The 15,834-nt window shown below is 41.9% G+C and overlaps 8 protein-coding genes across 8 annotated transcripts; 2 read left to right on the plus strand and 6 right to left on the minus strand.

Moving 5' to 3' along the window:
• Window positions 1-447: 447 nt before the first annotated feature.
• On the minus strand, window positions 448-1,729 carry SAMD00019534_103000 (hypothetical protein; the record flags this gene model as incomplete). The annotated part of the gene is made up of 2 exons (XM_012894551.1): window positions 448-456; window positions 524-1,729. The coding sequence occupies 2 exons, from the start codon at window positions 1,727-1,729 to the stop codon at window positions 448-450; spliced, it is 1,215 nt and encodes a 404-aa protein (XP_012750005.1).
• Window positions 1,730-2,753: 1,024 nt separating this feature from the next.
• On the minus strand, window positions 2,754-3,559 carry SAMD00019534_103010 (hypothetical protein; the record flags this gene model as incomplete). Its single annotated transcript, XM_012894552.1, has 2 exons — window positions 2,754-2,814; window positions 2,952-3,559. 2 exons carry the CDS (start codon window positions 3,557-3,559, stop codon window positions 2,754-2,756), a joined length of 669 nt encoding a protein of 222 aa, XP_012750006.1.
• Window positions 3,560-3,959: 400 nt separating this feature from the next.
• Window positions 3,960-5,063, minus strand: SAMD00019534_103020 (hypothetical protein; the record flags this gene model as incomplete). Its single annotated transcript, XM_012894553.1, has 3 exons — window positions 3,960-4,080; window positions 4,175-4,905; window positions 4,995-5,063. The coding sequence occupies 3 exons, from the start codon at window positions 5,061-5,063 to the stop codon at window positions 3,960-3,962; spliced, it is 921 nt and encodes a 306-aa protein (XP_012750007.1).
• A 711-nt stretch (window positions 5,064-5,774) lies between these two features.
• On the plus strand, window positions 5,775-7,006 carry SAMD00019534_103030 (hypothetical protein; the record flags this gene model as incomplete). Its single annotated transcript, XM_012894554.1, has 2 exons — window positions 5,775-6,828; window positions 6,960-7,006. The coding sequence occupies 2 exons, from the start codon at window positions 5,775-5,777 to the stop codon at window positions 7,004-7,006; spliced, it is 1,101 nt and encodes a 366-aa protein (XP_012750008.1).
• Window positions 7,007-7,023: 17 nt separating this feature from the next.
• Window positions 7,024-8,797, minus strand: SAMD00019534_103040 (hypothetical protein; the record flags this gene model as incomplete). The annotated part of the gene is made up of 7 exons (XM_012894555.1): window positions 7,024-7,267; window positions 7,358-7,458; window positions 7,537-7,598; window positions 7,682-7,792; window positions 7,866-8,436; window positions 8,494-8,562; window positions 8,639-8,797. The coding sequence occupies 7 exons, from the start codon at window positions 8,795-8,797 to the stop codon at window positions 7,024-7,026; spliced, it is 1,317 nt and encodes a 438-aa protein (XP_012750009.1).
• Window positions 8,798-9,041: 244 nt separating this feature from the next.
• On the minus strand, window positions 9,042-10,747 carry SAMD00019534_103050 (hypothetical protein; the record flags this gene model as incomplete). Its single annotated transcript, XM_012894556.1, has 2 exons — window positions 9,042-10,241; window positions 10,310-10,747. 2 exons carry the CDS (start codon window positions 10,745-10,747, stop codon window positions 9,042-9,044), a joined length of 1,638 nt encoding a protein of 545 aa, XP_012750010.1.
• A 1,738-nt stretch (window positions 10,748-12,485) lies between these two features.
• On the plus strand, window positions 12,486-14,250 carry SAMD00019534_103060 (hypothetical protein; the record flags this gene model as incomplete). The annotated part of the gene is made up of 2 exons (XM_012894557.1): window positions 12,486-12,694; window positions 12,774-14,250. Coding segments are annotated over 2 exons (1,686 nt in total), but the record flags the coding sequence as incomplete, so codon positions are not given.
• Window positions 14,251-14,434: 184 nt separating this feature from the next.
• Window positions 14,435-15,561, minus strand: SAMD00019534_103070 (hypothetical protein; the record flags this gene model as incomplete). Its single annotated transcript, XM_012894558.1, has 5 exons — window positions 14,435-14,584; window positions 14,659-14,913; window positions 14,990-15,064; window positions 15,196-15,354; window positions 15,427-15,561. Coding segments are annotated over 5 exons (774 nt in total), but the record flags the coding sequence as incomplete, so codon positions are not given.
• Window positions 15,562-15,834: the final 273 nt, after the last annotated feature.

Genomic DNA, 15,834 nt, shown 5'->3' on the forward strand with positions numbered 1-15,834 from the left:
CTTACAGATGGAAGACTGAAAGAATCAATATATTGGAATCTTTAGAATCATCAATTGTGAAGGTAATCTAAAGTCCATTGTTAGTTGAGATCGAATTTCCAACTTTGTGAGAGAGTCTGGAAGATCACCGTCACTTATATTTTGATCGAATCTGGGAGATAATAATTGTGTTGTCAACTATTGACATCAGATATAATTTAATAATCTAAATATTATTTAAATGTATTATCCCTTCTAGATCTACCAACCTGAGATGTCATAAGTGAACTGATGATTATTTGCCATGTTGGAGTTCATCATCCAAATGATAATCGAACGTGTCCAGGAGGACAATAGATCATTCATTCTGAATGAGACATGATGAAGTCTGACTCTCAAAATAATGTCTTCTCCACTTATTATCTTTGATTGAATATTCCATATGATATCTCTTTTGATCAATTGCAGTTATTGTTCCTTTGTAAGAGTTGAAGACCAATGTTTTGGACACGTCATTCTCATATAGACACTTGTCAAGACATACCAGTTGTTTGGTCGACAGTGTAAATCGGAATACTAAATACGTATTGGTTCCGCGGTAAAGAATGTAGATGTTGTCTTTGCCATCGAAGCAAGTACTGCCTTCTGGAAATCTATCTACATTGCTGATGATTCTCGCGACTTTAGTCAACAGGTTGAATGCCATGGGCTTGAGTTGTGGTTCACCCGGACCAGCGTCGGCGTTAAACACATAGAGAGTGTTGTTGTGATAGTACACCGTTGATTGGAAAAATCTAAATGGAAGCCGTCCAACATTCTTGCATTCATGGGTGTCAATGTTGAAGCTGTCCACTCTTGTCAGAAAATTATCGTTGGACAGTCCACCAACGAGGTAGATAAGCTTGTCACCATCATAGCATAATCCTATATCGTCACCGCCTGGGATACCAACAAGCTGTTCTTCTTCCAGCAGTTGGCCATCTGCAATTGTGTATCGCATGAATGTGTCCTCATCATCTCCACCAAAGTAATAGACATTTCCACGCGCATAGATGGTTGATGCTGAGGTTCGAATGAGATCACCAAAGTTACGCTTGATCTTTGTATGTCTATTTGTCTCCAATGAGAGAAATGACATCTCCTCGTTATCAGAATCGTCATCATTGTCAATACGCGAGAATATGTGATTATGAAATGATTCAGTATGTGGAACTTGTTCAATGAGATCAATGCATGCTTGTATCTTGTCCTTGGTGCTCCTGACATTATTCTTGATGGTCTCCAGTTGGTGATTTGATGGAGATTCGTCTAACAGATCATACTGATTGAGTTCCATGTGTTTAGCGTGACTTTTGACCAACAACATCAATTCATTGTCATTAAGTTGGTTGTTGTTGTCATCATCATCTTCTTGAATGAACTCATCAACCGATGAACAAGTTGTGATTGACTGAATCACCTTGGATATGTTCGTGTCACTGTTGTCCTTTGGTGGTGGTCGTGACCTGTTGATTATAGAGTTGATGTCACTGATCTCATTGATTATGTTGTTGATTGTTGATCGTGTTTGCTCCATCTGTAGAGTGATCGGTCCTTTGACCTTGTGCTCCTGGGCCATCAACAACTGTATTAGTTGTTCAAACTGTTTGCTGATCTTGTTGCTCTGCTTCTCCAACAATTCATAGTAGTTGGCACGGTCTTTGAGTATGTCCCATAGATGCTCCAACCTTGAGTTGCAATCGTGTTCCATTGATGATTCATTAAAATCATTGATATTGCTGATGATATCAAACTGGTGTCCACTATGATTAACAACATGTTTGGCGCCAAACATAATGAGCACGACTTAAACATATGAACTTCTCCTTCTTTTGATGTATCGAACATGTTATCTGTTGTTGTTGCTGATTAGAATTCATCATGTTCTTATTCTTGTTATCACTTCACTTCTCAAACACAAACAAAGTGAAATGAATGAATGAATGTATTGAATGGGGGTGATCAAAGTTAAACTTGTTGTTAATAATTAATTTAATTTGGAATTAATTAAACACCAACCTTTACGTATCATTGATGTTGGATGAGCTATCCACTTATTATCTTGGATCGTGTATCGTTTTTCCAAACTCTTTGTATCAGTTGCGGTGATATATCCTTCCGGACCATTGAACACCAGAAACTTGGTTCTGATGTCATCGATTGGAAACTTGGCAAGTACAGTATATTCCTTGGTGGACAGAGTAAGTCGGATGAACGTACTCCCATAGCGGCCATATAGTATGTAGATGTTGTCAACACCGTCGAAGCAACACGTGGTGTTGAACAAAATTTCGGTGTCATCCTCAAGGAGGAACTCGGTGGCCCCTGTCAACACGTTGAACGACATGGGCCGGCATGCCATATCATCACGAGAGTATCCACCAATGATATATATAGTGTTGTTGTGATAGATCAGCGATGATTCGAAAGATGGAGTGGGAAGTTGTCCAACATTCTTGCATTCATGAGTGTCAATGTTGAAGCTGTCCACTCGATTCAAAAACTTTTTGTTATCTACTGTTCCACCAACGAGGTATATAAGCTTGTTGCCATCGTAACATGCAGTGAGATCGTCAGCACCTTGGAAACCAACCATCTCTTCTTCATCAATGATTTGGCCATCTGCCAGTGTGTACCTCGTGAATGTGTTCTCATCATGGCCACCAAAAATATAGATATTGCCAAGTGCGTAGACGATTGAGTTTTCAGCTCCAGTGGAGATATATCTTTGGATGTTATGATTGAACTCTGTCCGTTCGCCTGTTTCCAACGAGTACAATGACATCACATCGCCCACTATTGAGAGAATGTGATTGTCAAATGTTTGAGTCCTTACTCCAATATTGTCAATGCATGATTGTATCTTGCTCCCAATGATTCTGGCCTCAGTCTTGATGAGATCTTTCTGGCGATCCGATAAAGACTCATCATACTTGGTGAGTTGCATATGTTGAGCGTGATTCTTGATCATCAACAACAACTCATTATCAGTGAGTTTGTGATTATCATCTTCTTCATCTTCTTCTTCTTCGTTCAAAGCAGGTGCCAGTGATTTGTCGATAAAATCTTCAACAGATGGGCGCTCCAAGATTGATTCAATCACTATGGAAATATCCACAACATCGTCAATCTTGTCCTTCTGTTTTGGTGGTGACCTGTTGATGAGTGAGTTGATGTCACTCATCTCATTGATGATGTCGTTGATCTTTGATCTTGTTTGTTCCATCTGTAGAGTGATCGGTCCTTTGATCTTATGCTCTTGTGCCATCAACATTTTGAATAGTTGTTCAAATTGTTTGCTGATCTTGCCACTCTTCTTCTCCAGCCATTGATAGGTAGTGGCACAATCGTTGAGTGTATCCCAGAGATGATCCAACCTTGCCTTGCACCATAATGCATCATTATCTTTTGTTTCAATACACTGTTTGATATTGTCGATCGAGTCAAACTGATGTCCACTATGACTCATCGCCAAGCAGAATGAGCACACCATTGTATTGCAACTTAAACAAATGAACTTCTCCCTCTTATCGTGTATCATGCATATTAACTGTTGATTAACAACATTGTTGTTGTTGTTGATGATGTCGTTGTTGTTGTTGTCGTTGATGTCTTTGTTATCCATTATCTTTTGTTCGTTCTTCTGAAAGAAATCTTGATGATGATTGTTATTGTAAAGTTGATTACTAATTGATTCTACTTCTTATTATTATATCATGTATTGTATACACTCAACTGACCCTTGTTGTTATAAGTAATAATAACTAACAGATAAACAAGTGACACAACAATCTCAAAATGACCTTGATCCAGCAAACAAGTGGAACATTGTATCTCTCACGCACCCATCCATTCATTCACTCGTGGCTCTCTCTTATCTCATCGTCACATAATAATATCCATTGTTATGTTGGTATTGATTGAATGAATGTAATAATAGTTTACTTGTCATAGGTGTAGAATCCACGACCTGACTTCTTGCCAAGACGACCAGCCTCAACATACTTGACCAACAATGGGCATGGTCTGTACTTGCTGTCTCCAAGCTGTGAGTGCAAGACACTAAATGTGTTGGAAGTAATATTATTTAGTATAGTGAATATAGAACTCTTACATCATCCTCATCTTCATCATCATCAACATAATCTATACTTACTTCATGATTGAAAGACATGTGTCCAAACCGATAAAGTCACCAAGGGTAAGTGGTCCCATGGGCATGTTGCAGCCAAGCTTCATGGTGGTGTCAATGTCTTGAACGGTACCAATGCCCTCGTAGAAAGCTTGGACAGCCTCGTTGATGTATGGCATCAAAAGACGGTTGGCAATGAAGCCTGGAATGTCCTTGGCGTTGGTGGTGACCTTGCCCATATCCTTGGCCAGATCGAGAGTAATCTTGTGAGTGTCGTCCGAGGTCTGCAGACCCGAGATGATCTCGACCAGCTGCATGACGGGCACTGGGTTCATGAAGTGCATGCCGATCACCTTGTCGGGGTTGGGGGTGGCGGCGGCGATCTTGGTGATGGAGATGGACGAGGTGTTGGATGCGAGGATGGCGTCTGGACGGCAGATCTTGGCCAGGTCCTTGAAGAGGTTGCACTTGACCTCGGTGTTCTCGACGATGGCCTCAATGACAAAGTCGGCCTGAGCCAAGTTCTTGATGTCGTTGGTGAAGGAGATACGCTGGAGTGTGGCCAGCTTGTCGGCCTCGGCGATCTTTCCCTTCTCAACACCTTTGGTCAGCAGAGAGTTGATGAGCTTCTGTGATTTCTCCAACATTGCCTGTGATTGATCGACGATTATAACATTCCTCTTGGCAGTCTGTGAGAGTACTTGGGCAATACCAGATCCCATCTGACCTGCTCCAATAACACCAACATTCTTTATCTAAACATAATATGAATGATGATGTTCAATAGTCAGTCTACTGATCACTGATCACTGATCACTCTATTGGGTCATGCGGTAGTACACACGTTGGCAGCAGTTGAGTAGAATCTCAATGATGACCTGGTCAAATGATTGAATGAGGCAGCAGAGAACATGTTATTATAACTATATTTATGTATCTGTGTCAGATCAGACGATGAAGTGAGATCCTGCTTCTCTCACACTCATTTTGATCATTCGGGTTTGGGACCACTTGGGGCCTTCAATTTCAAATCAATGTGTGCCATTTTGATCAAATTTTACTTTATTGTTTGAAGATACAGATAATAATAATTATGGATACAAATAATAATAATAATAATAATAATAATAATAATAATAATAATAATAATAATAATAATAATAATAATAATAATAATAATAATAATGAAGGCATCTGTCCAACTCATAAAGAGAGGATGGATTTTATCTGTGTGGATTGTAGAGTGTTGTGTTGTCCAGTTTGTTTGGTTCGTACGCATAAGGGCCATCAACTTGATCATATAACAAATATAAAGCAGAGTTTGGTGGGCACGGACTATCGATCATTGTGGTGTACGCCAAGACTGGACCATCTCTGGAAGACACTGGATGATTATGCCAAATCCTATCAATCGTTGGAGAAGACTCGATCCGAGGTCACCAATCACTTTGAACAACTGATCAAAGTGATCATCGCTCAGGAGCACATGATCAAGAAGCCCATCAACGATCAAATGGAACACATTCAATCAATAATTGATGGTATAATCAGTGAGATTAGATCAATCAATCAGATTATCAACGTACCACTCGCATCACACAGTGTCACGGTGGGCGATGGTGACATGTCCGGACTCGTGGCGTCAATCAGAACATGCACAACAATTGAGCAACTGATCAACACTGTGGTTTCTTCTGACAGATCGTTGAAAGATGTCCATGAGGAGCTCGTCCACTATGATGACAACGAGCTGTTGGCAATGATCAAGAATCACATTGAGCTCATGTATCAGATGCCATACGAAGTCAATGATACTCTCGCCCTGAGACAGCCATGCAGTGTCAACACAGATGTCCAGAAGATGGATGAGATCAAGAAGTTGATCAAATCATGTTTTGAGGTCATTGGATGTTTTGTCGCCACGCCTGTCGTGCGTCGCGCTCCAAAGAGTGATTTTGCCCGTCATGTAATCTCATTGCGAAACAATGAGCTTTCAATGCTGGAATTGGATACATCAAAATGGACAATGATTAGAGACCCATTTAAAGGCCACATCTTGGACTACGTAACCACATCAGTGGTCTACGCTCGAGGCAACATCTATGTGTTTGGAGGAATCGAGTATCCACAGACCTGGTGTAGCTACTCTCTGAAAGGGAGGGTGGCCAACATTTGCAACATATGGGGCCTCTTTGGCGGCCGTGCCATTTCAACATGCTACAGCGGAGACAAGCTAATCTATCTTGTTGGTGGCTACTTCGATGGAGGATACTTGAACCGTGTGGACAGCTTTAACATAGCGACAAGCGAGTTCAAAAAGGTTGGACAACTACCTCTCCGGGTAGCCTTTGGCACTTCATTCTTCCACAACAAGACTATATATATTGTTGGTGGAGAGACTAAGGATTATGAAGCAAGGCCATGTCTTGACATCCACTCATTCAATATCCAAACTGGTGTTGGTGAGGTCTACCAAAAGGACATACTCGAAACCTACCATGACTCGAGCTGCTTTGACGGCAATGACTACATCTACATTCTCACCGCTGTCTCATTCTTCAAGTACTCGTTGACCACAAGACAATCAATGATTCTTCTAAAGTGCCCAACATATGGAGTATATCGCCAGATGGTCTACGACGGTGCCAATGGAAACATCATCTATATAGGTGGCAAAGGTAAGAACTATCGTTATTCAATCAAGGACAACGAGTGGACTTTACTAGTTGACAATGACCAGTCCCCTGATCGTAGCAGACATGGAACATATTTGATTGTCGATTGAACAACGCTCGTTCATTCAATAAAGGTCCTTCCCTCTTTGTTCGTAACGTCCAATGGGTGGACCATGATTGAATGATGAATGAGTCCAACTATTGGATATGTTGTTCTCTTTGGACAATTTGATTGTTCTGTACATCGCGATTAGGTCCCAACACAGCAGGTATTTCAAAGTTGAATATGCATAGTACTACCAAGTACTCTGTGATCGTATAGGTAACACAGAATGCTATTGAATGGAAGCCAGTTGGGAATATTGTAACATAGTATCCCAAGAAGTATAATGTCGCCAAGAATATAAGTGGATAACATCTTATACTCTCGTTTGATCTAAGACTATGTGCGTGAGTGAGTGAGTGAGTGAGTGAGTGAGTGAGTGAGTGAATGAGAGCATGTGAGTGATTGATTGAGTGATTGTATTCATACCTCCAGGATGTGAAGTATGATGCTATTAATGATATTGAAAGGAATACAAGGTATTCTGCGGATAAGAATATTGAGAACATATATATCATTCCAATTTGTAACTGATTGATTGGGAGTGGATGGATTAGTAATGGTACTGGATTTCCAGGATGATATTAATAAATTACAATTATAAATACAAGTGCAACGCAACAATTGTGTAACATAAATGTTTGTAGTCCATGTGAGTTGGAATCGAATACTGGAATGATTGATTGATTGATTGAATGGACCTGGATTAGTAATGTAAAATGATGATGATGAGGAGAGGACAATGATACATACCACTTGTTAAACATTGTTCACATATCCGTAGACCAACTCCAAACACTGTTACATTCAAGAAGAATATGATGTTAACCTTGATTATACATTGAATTACATAAAGGATGTAATCTTGATTGAATAGAATGAGGTTAGTAGATGTTGGAATATTATGGAAATAGAGTAAAATGGATATGCTGCATACCGGATGATAGGTGAGTCTCAGGTGATGAGAACCTGGATAGATTGATCAGGATGTTGTCATCGAGTGATCGGAGATAGCCAGAGCCATCGAAACTATTGACCAGGTTGTTGATGATTACAGTGTCGTAGCCGAGCACTTTGAGTAGCATCCGATGAAAGGGTCCGCCAAAGCATGACTGGTTCGTATATAGATCGATTCGATGTGTAGATATATTGTACATGCTCCTGACGTCTGGCGAGAGCATTAGGAAACCCTTCTGCGTGCTGAACTCGTACTGCTGATGCGTTTCAAATGTGTGGCGCACCCTTTGGTTAGGTGAGACGCCAACCACAGGACCATGATGCGAGGGCCTGGATGCCTCGTCAGGCTGGTGGTGAGTCTCTGTAGTCACTGCTTCTGATGCTGCGGTTGTGTGTTGTTGCTCCTCCCTTTGCTGTTGCATCTCGTCTGTTGATAGCAACTTATTGATGAGATCCTTTTGCATCAATGATGTTTGTGATGATGCGAATATCTCTGTGACCTCTTGTTGGTATTGATCGTCTTCATTGGAATCTGTCGTTATCTCTTTAATCTATATGGTTTGGTTACTATTAGTATGTATACATGTGCCTAACTTCAAAATACATACATCCAACAATAGTATATCGAATCGATGCTTTGGAAAGTTGGCCTCGAACTCGTCTACAATGCAGTCGGCCTACATCATGTATGAATGTACTTCAAAGTTAGTTGATGAATGACATCGGTCAAGTCCAAGAATAGATGTTATGTACCTTGCCAACATATTGTCTGTGCATTGCCACCAGTGAGAATAAGAATGTTGCAATGACTATTAGACAGAAGGTCTCAAAGGCCATCCTGAACTTGGGCGTAGTCGCATAGTTCAGGTATCTAATAAAGTGTGTATATCCGGCGAGGGCGCCCTCGTCCATGTTTGCATTTGGTTGGCTCAAGATATAAAGAAGAAGTTATATTATTATGAATGCTCTTCAATGTAGGTCTTATTATCTGTTGTCTGAGTCGTGTGTGTTAATATGTGGTTCGTCCTAATAATGAAGATACTTGTGTCCCCGCTCACTTCACACTCCCCACCCACTCAATCCATAAAGTCAGACAATTCAAACTATTGGAATACATAATATAATATATATTAAATAATAATAATTAATGTTAGGGCTAAGTATCTAACTTGACAATGATGACAGTACTGTTGTCACCACTGCCACGTGCAAATGCCTCCATTGATACTCGTTTGGCAATGTCGAATGAATCCCAATCCATGCTCTTGGAAGTATAGACCTCTTCAATTGTCTTGTTGATAAAGTCTACAAGGTCTTGATTTGAGAATACGTCCCATATTCCATCGGTTGCCAAGATGAAGTATTGATCGATATCAACTATTGATGATGAAGATAATAATGGTGTTGGTGCTGGTTGTGGTGCGGAAGAAGGAGACATGTAACCTGCTCCATTGATGGACGACGAGGAACTCCTGGCCAACTTGGAAACGTTGACTACCATCTGTGAGTTGTTCCTCCTCTTTGGACTGGTTGGTCGTTGGTAGATCATCTTGCTGGTGACGGCTGGGTGTTGTGCAACGTATTGATCTTGATCTGGTACTTCAGAAATGGATTGAGCACTATTCTCTGATATCGATCTGGTTGCCAGTTCAAACTCATTAATGGATGAGAATCGTTGGCACTTTGGACTGAATCGTGGCGATCCGGTAAGAGGGGAGAAGCTTGATGCCTTGGAGACCGTTGCTGGCACCTGTTGCTTGACTCTCAACGGGATGACTACGAACTCTGGGTCTGGGACGACCCATTTCTTCAATGGGATATCTCCTATGCCTCTGGACATCGAGAGGATTCCTCCCACGCGCCATGTTCTTTCGTTGTAGTCCCACTCGACCTTGCCTCCGGCACTCATGATCCTCTGCTTCTCCTTTGGATTCGATGGCTTGTGATCGAATGATAGAGGGATTGCTCTACCACTTCGGCACAGGACACCTCTTGAATCGCCAGTGTTGGCCACAACAAGAAGGGGTGGCGCAGATGGCGGTGTCGACAGGAGAGCGACCAAACACGTGGTCCCACTCTCGTTCTTTGATCGATACTTCTTGGAGAAGCGCTGATCCAGCACTGTGAATGTTTTGTAGAGTGCAGTCTGGAGCATGTCACTTCTGTTTTGTGTTTCGTTCTGTTGCTCGCTTCGAAGACTGTTTACTTTCTTCCAAAGCGGTGAGTCGGGTGCCCCAGCTGCGATACCCTTGGCTGAGCAACCCGGGGAATTCTTGCTCGAGTATCCAGTACTGTTCTCTTTGATGAACTTGTTTATATACTGGCTGATCCTCTTTTGTACAAAGTTGGCACATGTCTATTGTTGAACATGTGGGGACAGTTAGTATTACTTGAACATTGAGCGAAAGATATTGATTAACATACATGTCCTCCATGTCCATCGAATACACCATATAATGATATGTTTGGATTGTTATCAAGACTACTCTTGATCTTGTGACGGTCCTCCATGTATCTACGAGTACCTTGGAATGTATATACACCGTGCTTGGGATCAAGTCTGCAGTTATTGTTGACAGAGAGATCCGGTACAAGTTGGTTGCTTTGATCATTCATGAAACTACTGGAAATGAGAGTAGGAGAGTCTGGACCGTCGCTACGTCCATCGTCTAGGATGTCGTCTGGATAACCATAGTCTATAGGAGCCATTGGAGACATATACAAGATTGGTGAAGGAGTGAATGAAATGTTTGGAGAGGAGGCTTGTTGATGGACTTGGTTCAGATGCTCTGGCTGTTGCTGTTGTTGTTGTTGATGCTGTTGCTTGCCATTGATACTGTTCAAATAACCACTGCTATTCATAGAGTATATTTGATTGGACTGTTGTGAGTGTCTGAAGTAATTGATTATGTTCATTGTTTCGCTGTCTGTCCCTTGTTAAATGGTCAATGTCTGTCTTTAAGAGTTGGAAAGTGAGGGAGTACTATGTTAGAATGTCTTTCGTCATCGTTCTTAGTTGTACGACTGAATTCTGCGCTGGTCGGTGCACTTCGGTGAGAGTGTTTCCAAATACAGTGTATTGATACACTCCACACGCAAGCCAATCAAGCTCTAAGAAGGTATCACTCCTTAAAAGGAGTGAAGAGTTGAATATGACTCACCTAGATATGGCTATGAGGACAGTGAAAGGAGCAAACTATGAGGTCGGGTGATTGAAACAGTTGTTTACCAAAGACAGTGGAGGGTAATGAATAGAAGTGGAAGGTAAGGTAGGTAGAAGGGGAAAGAGATTGGAAAGATGTTGGACACTGATTGATGCAGGTATCCAAATATGTTTGTATGGAATGTATGGTATGAATATAAATATAGGCAAAAGACTATAAATAAGGTGATGGACGATCCTCAAACAACTGACTGACTGACGGACTGACTGACAGACTGACGACGGACTGACTTGTCCATCACCYTCAGTCCAACGGTCTATGCTCGAACAAAGAGTGAGTGACCATGCTTATTGTGGGCGTGGATGTCATCTGTCTTACTGTCGTTGTATTTCTACGCGTCCAAACATATACAAACGATGGGCATGAATGGATGACATTGTGTTCGATGCCTATGTTTGTTTGTGTGTTTATATGTATGTGTATGTATGTGTATTTGTATGCTTATGGTGTGTGGGTCAATCGATCAGAGTGTTGTTGTTGTTTGTGTTACCACCCCACACTTGATCTTATAATTATAACAGGTGTTGTTGTCATTATAATTATTAATTCTGAGTGATGAGTTAATTATAGGTGGTAATTCTACATCCCAACCTATTTGATATGTATGTGTTTGATTGATATACAATATTTGATGTTGTATTTATGATTATTAATTTGTTTGATATGTGTGTATTTGTATATTTATTTGAGCTTCAATCAAATGATTGAACAAATGAATGTTTGGGTGATGTTTATCAACATTGGAGAATTATCCAAGTCTATGGAAACAAATATATTACCTTTTATGTAAAGTTTAGATCTTGTATAATAATAATGTAGTGCAGCTATTGTAGAAGGATCATCCTCAATGATACTCCTCAATCTGAATCGACATATCAGGCAATGTGGGGTGATCTAGTTGTGTTGAACTACACACTCTCACTCACATTTACATTCACACACTTATACAAACAAAGAATACAACACTTAGAGATACACAGTTATGTGTTCTACACTACACTACATCTCATTTATCCAAATTTGGAAGTAAACTCAGTCTTGAGACAAAAGATATTATCTTGAGTTCATATGAAATTTCATCTGGATTTCTACCTCAACAATCAATAGCTTTTTCCGGCGATTTATGATGAGAATTGGACTGCAACGCTTCAAAAGATAATGGGTTGCCTTGAGTTTGAACTTGAATGAATGAGTGAATGAAAGAATGACTGAGGGTCTCATTATTTAGTGTGTGTGTTTATGTTTGTGTTTGGGTTCAAGTCAAGTCAAAGATGATGATGATGTTGTTAAGATCTTCAACTTCATTGATTCACCATCAACAACAACTCGTTGCACGATCATCATTCTCATTATCATCATCATCAACATTATCTAGTATCTGTATCTCTTCATTCAAACAATCACATAGTCTGTCACTACGCAATATGACGACCACAGCAACAACTACTACACCAACCTTTGTCAAACCATATGTTGGTGCCATTGATCAAGGTACCTCCAGCACACGCTTCATGCTCTTTGATTCACACGGTCATCCCGTCCTCTCCCATGCACTACCCTTGACACAACATCATCCTCATCCAGGGTAAGTTAAGTTAATTGATTGATCAATCGATTGATCGTATGCTTGATTGACTCCTAACATACTACTCCCTTAACAACAGTTGGGTACAACATGATGCTAATGAGATAATGGATGCTACAAATAAGTGTATTGATGAGGTGATGAAGAAGTATGAGGAACAGGGACTGGGTCAAGTGTCGGATATCAAGGCCATTGGTATCACGAATCAACGTGAGACCACTTTGGTATGGGACAAGACTACAGGCAAACCCTACCATCATGCGATAGTATGGTGTGACTCAAGGACCAGTGATGTCGTCGCTAGTCTCATTGACAAGGTTGGCACGCTCAACTGGCATCCAGAGGGTGATGTTGCCACTCCAAGCAATGGTGCCACACCCAACAACAAGGCAGACCAATATCAAATTACAAACAGAGACTACCTACGCGAAAAGAGCGGTTTACCACTGGCCAACTACTTCTCGGGTGTCAAACTGCGCTGGTTGTTGGACAATGTGGCCGAGCTCAGAGCCGAGTGCCAGAAGGGCAAGTGCGTCATGGGCACGATCGACAGCTGGCTCATCTGGAACTTGACTGGTGGCGCACAGGGAGGCGTCCACGCCACAGACGTGACCAACGCCAGTAGAACACTGATGATGAACCTTGACACTTGCAAGTGGGACAAGGAGTCGTGCGACTTCCTTGGCGTGCCCATGAACATCCTGCCCGAGATCAAGAGTTCGTCAGAGGTGTATGGCACTATCGCATCCGGCCCGCTCAAGGGCATTCCCGTGGCAGGTGTGCTGGGCGACCAGCAAGCAGCAATGGTCGGACAGATGTGCTTTGAGCGTGGACAGGCCAAGAACACGTATGGCACGGGCTGCTTCTTGCTCTACAACACAGGAACAGATGTCGTTCACTCGAAACATGGCTTGCTCACCACAGTGTGCTATCAGCTGGGCAAGGACGCCAAGGTTCACTATGCCCTCGAGGGTTCGGTGGCCGTGGCAGGTGCTGGTGTGCGCTGGCTGATAGAGAACCTGGGCATTGCTTCGTCCTCCAAGGAGATCGAACAACTTGCAATGACAGTCAAGGACACTGGTGGCATGTACTTTGTGCCAGCATTCTCAGGACTCTTTGCGCCATACTGGCGTGACGATGCACGTGGTGTAATGGTCGGCCTGACGCATCACACCAACCGCGCACACTTTGCCAGGGCCATACTTGAGTCCACATGCTACCAAACTTATGACGTACTGCAGGCAATGCAGAAGGATTCAAAGGACCACCTGACAGAGCTGCGAGTGGATGGTGGCATGACAATGAACAACCTGATGTGCCAGATACAATCCGATGTTCTCCGTCTGCCCGTTCTGCGTCCAAGCAACCTGGAAACAACATGTTTTGGCGCTGCCTATGCGGCAGGATTGGCAGTTGGTGTTTACAAGTCATCGATGGAGTTCCGCGAGGCCAGGAAGTTCACCCCCATCGCCAATCAACAAGATATCGATCTACGCATCAAGGACTGGCACAAGGCCATCTCCAAGTCACTCAACTGGGTCGAATTGAAATCAAACATGTAACATATCATCATCAACATCATTCATCATCCGTTCCACTTTATTTGCTATCTCTCAGGTCTGTTATACTCTGGATTGGCTGTGGAGCATCTAGAGGTGTCTGTGTCTTGATGAGCTGGTATGTGTATGAGTATGTTTGTGTTAGGACATGGAATCCAGGATTCCAATCAATCAATCAATCATGCCATATGATATCTTCGCGTACCTTGTTTAAATCCATCTTGGTCTGATCCTCAAACCTGCGAATTGAAGTCATGTCCATTCCAAACCATTCATCTATCCAACAGAACACTTGGCGATGACCCATAAACAAGATGTCTCTGACAGCAGTCTACGTGTGATGGGTGATGTGTCAGTTGGATGCATCTAGGAATGCCAAGTCTGTGTATCGCTCGCTATACATACCTTGTGGATGAACTGCTCGACCCTGGTCTGGAGTCCCCAGACCTTGAACTCTGCTTTACACACTTTGTAGCTGCACATCATTGGACTGTTTGTCTTTATCCAGTCCTTGTCGAGCTTCCCTCTGCCAGTCTTCTTTGACTCAAACAATGTTGGATCCTCCTCAACCTTATACTTTGTCGGCTCGATTGGATCGAATGCAATGTCTACAACGTCGACCTCACGTACAGAAAGGTCCTCTGGTCCAAGGTTCAAACACTATAGTTCGTGTGTGTTTGTGTTAGGATCCGGAATCATTCCAGATGCAATGACAATGGAAACATTCAAATCATACATTATCTTGTACTCCTGCATCCTGAACATATCTTGTTTCGATTGACAATGAGAACCTTTCTCCAAGGAATGGACACTAAGAATGATTGATTGATTGAATGAGTGATGTCAGTAAGATGTTTGTTCGGAGGTCATGCCCGGTCCATTCCCCTGGTCCATGTCCATGATCCAATATCCAATCCAAGTACGATGGTGATGATGACCTACAGCATATTGTGTCTTGCAGTATGGGAATGCATTCCAAGCTTTCTCCTCGACTTGAAGTGCGGTCTGTGGTACGATAACCCTCAGCCAGTTAGGCAGACGACTGCCAATGTGAAATATCTTATGTGTATACTGTCCTTTAAACTCTCCATCTACATATGGCTGATATCACATGTTTGATTGATTGTTGGGTTGAGTATGGATCGATCAAAGTGTGCCTGTCGTAGTTCATACCTTGTTATCGACAATCTCGACACCCTCGCCATTTGAAGTATGATTCTTGCTGACTTTGGCCACCATGTATAGTTGTCCAATCTTATACTCCTCCAGAGTCAATGGCATAGGTATCCTATATTCTCTAATTAACATTGTTATATATGTGATTGATTGAATGATTGATTGAGATAATAATAATACAAGATGTAGATAACAAGTCAGTATGTGAATGAATGAATGAATGAATGATTCAATGACAGACTGCAAACAGTGATTAATCACTCGCATTCTACGACGAGACACCTCATAGTGGTACACTCACACTCAATCATCTCATTAGATCAAAACGATAATCGTCAATACAACTTGGTGTGGGTTGCAATCAAATTCCCGAAAGAAGATACTTGTACTTCTGATCTTTAGTTT

Source organism: Acytostelium subglobosum (genome assembly GCF_000787575.1).
Source record: "Acytostelium subglobosum LB1 DNA, scaffold: scaffold26, whole genome shotgun sequence".
Classification (NCBI taxonomy): domain Eukaryota; phylum Evosea; class Eumycetozoa; order Acytosteliales; family Acytosteliaceae; genus Acytostelium; species Acytostelium subglobosum.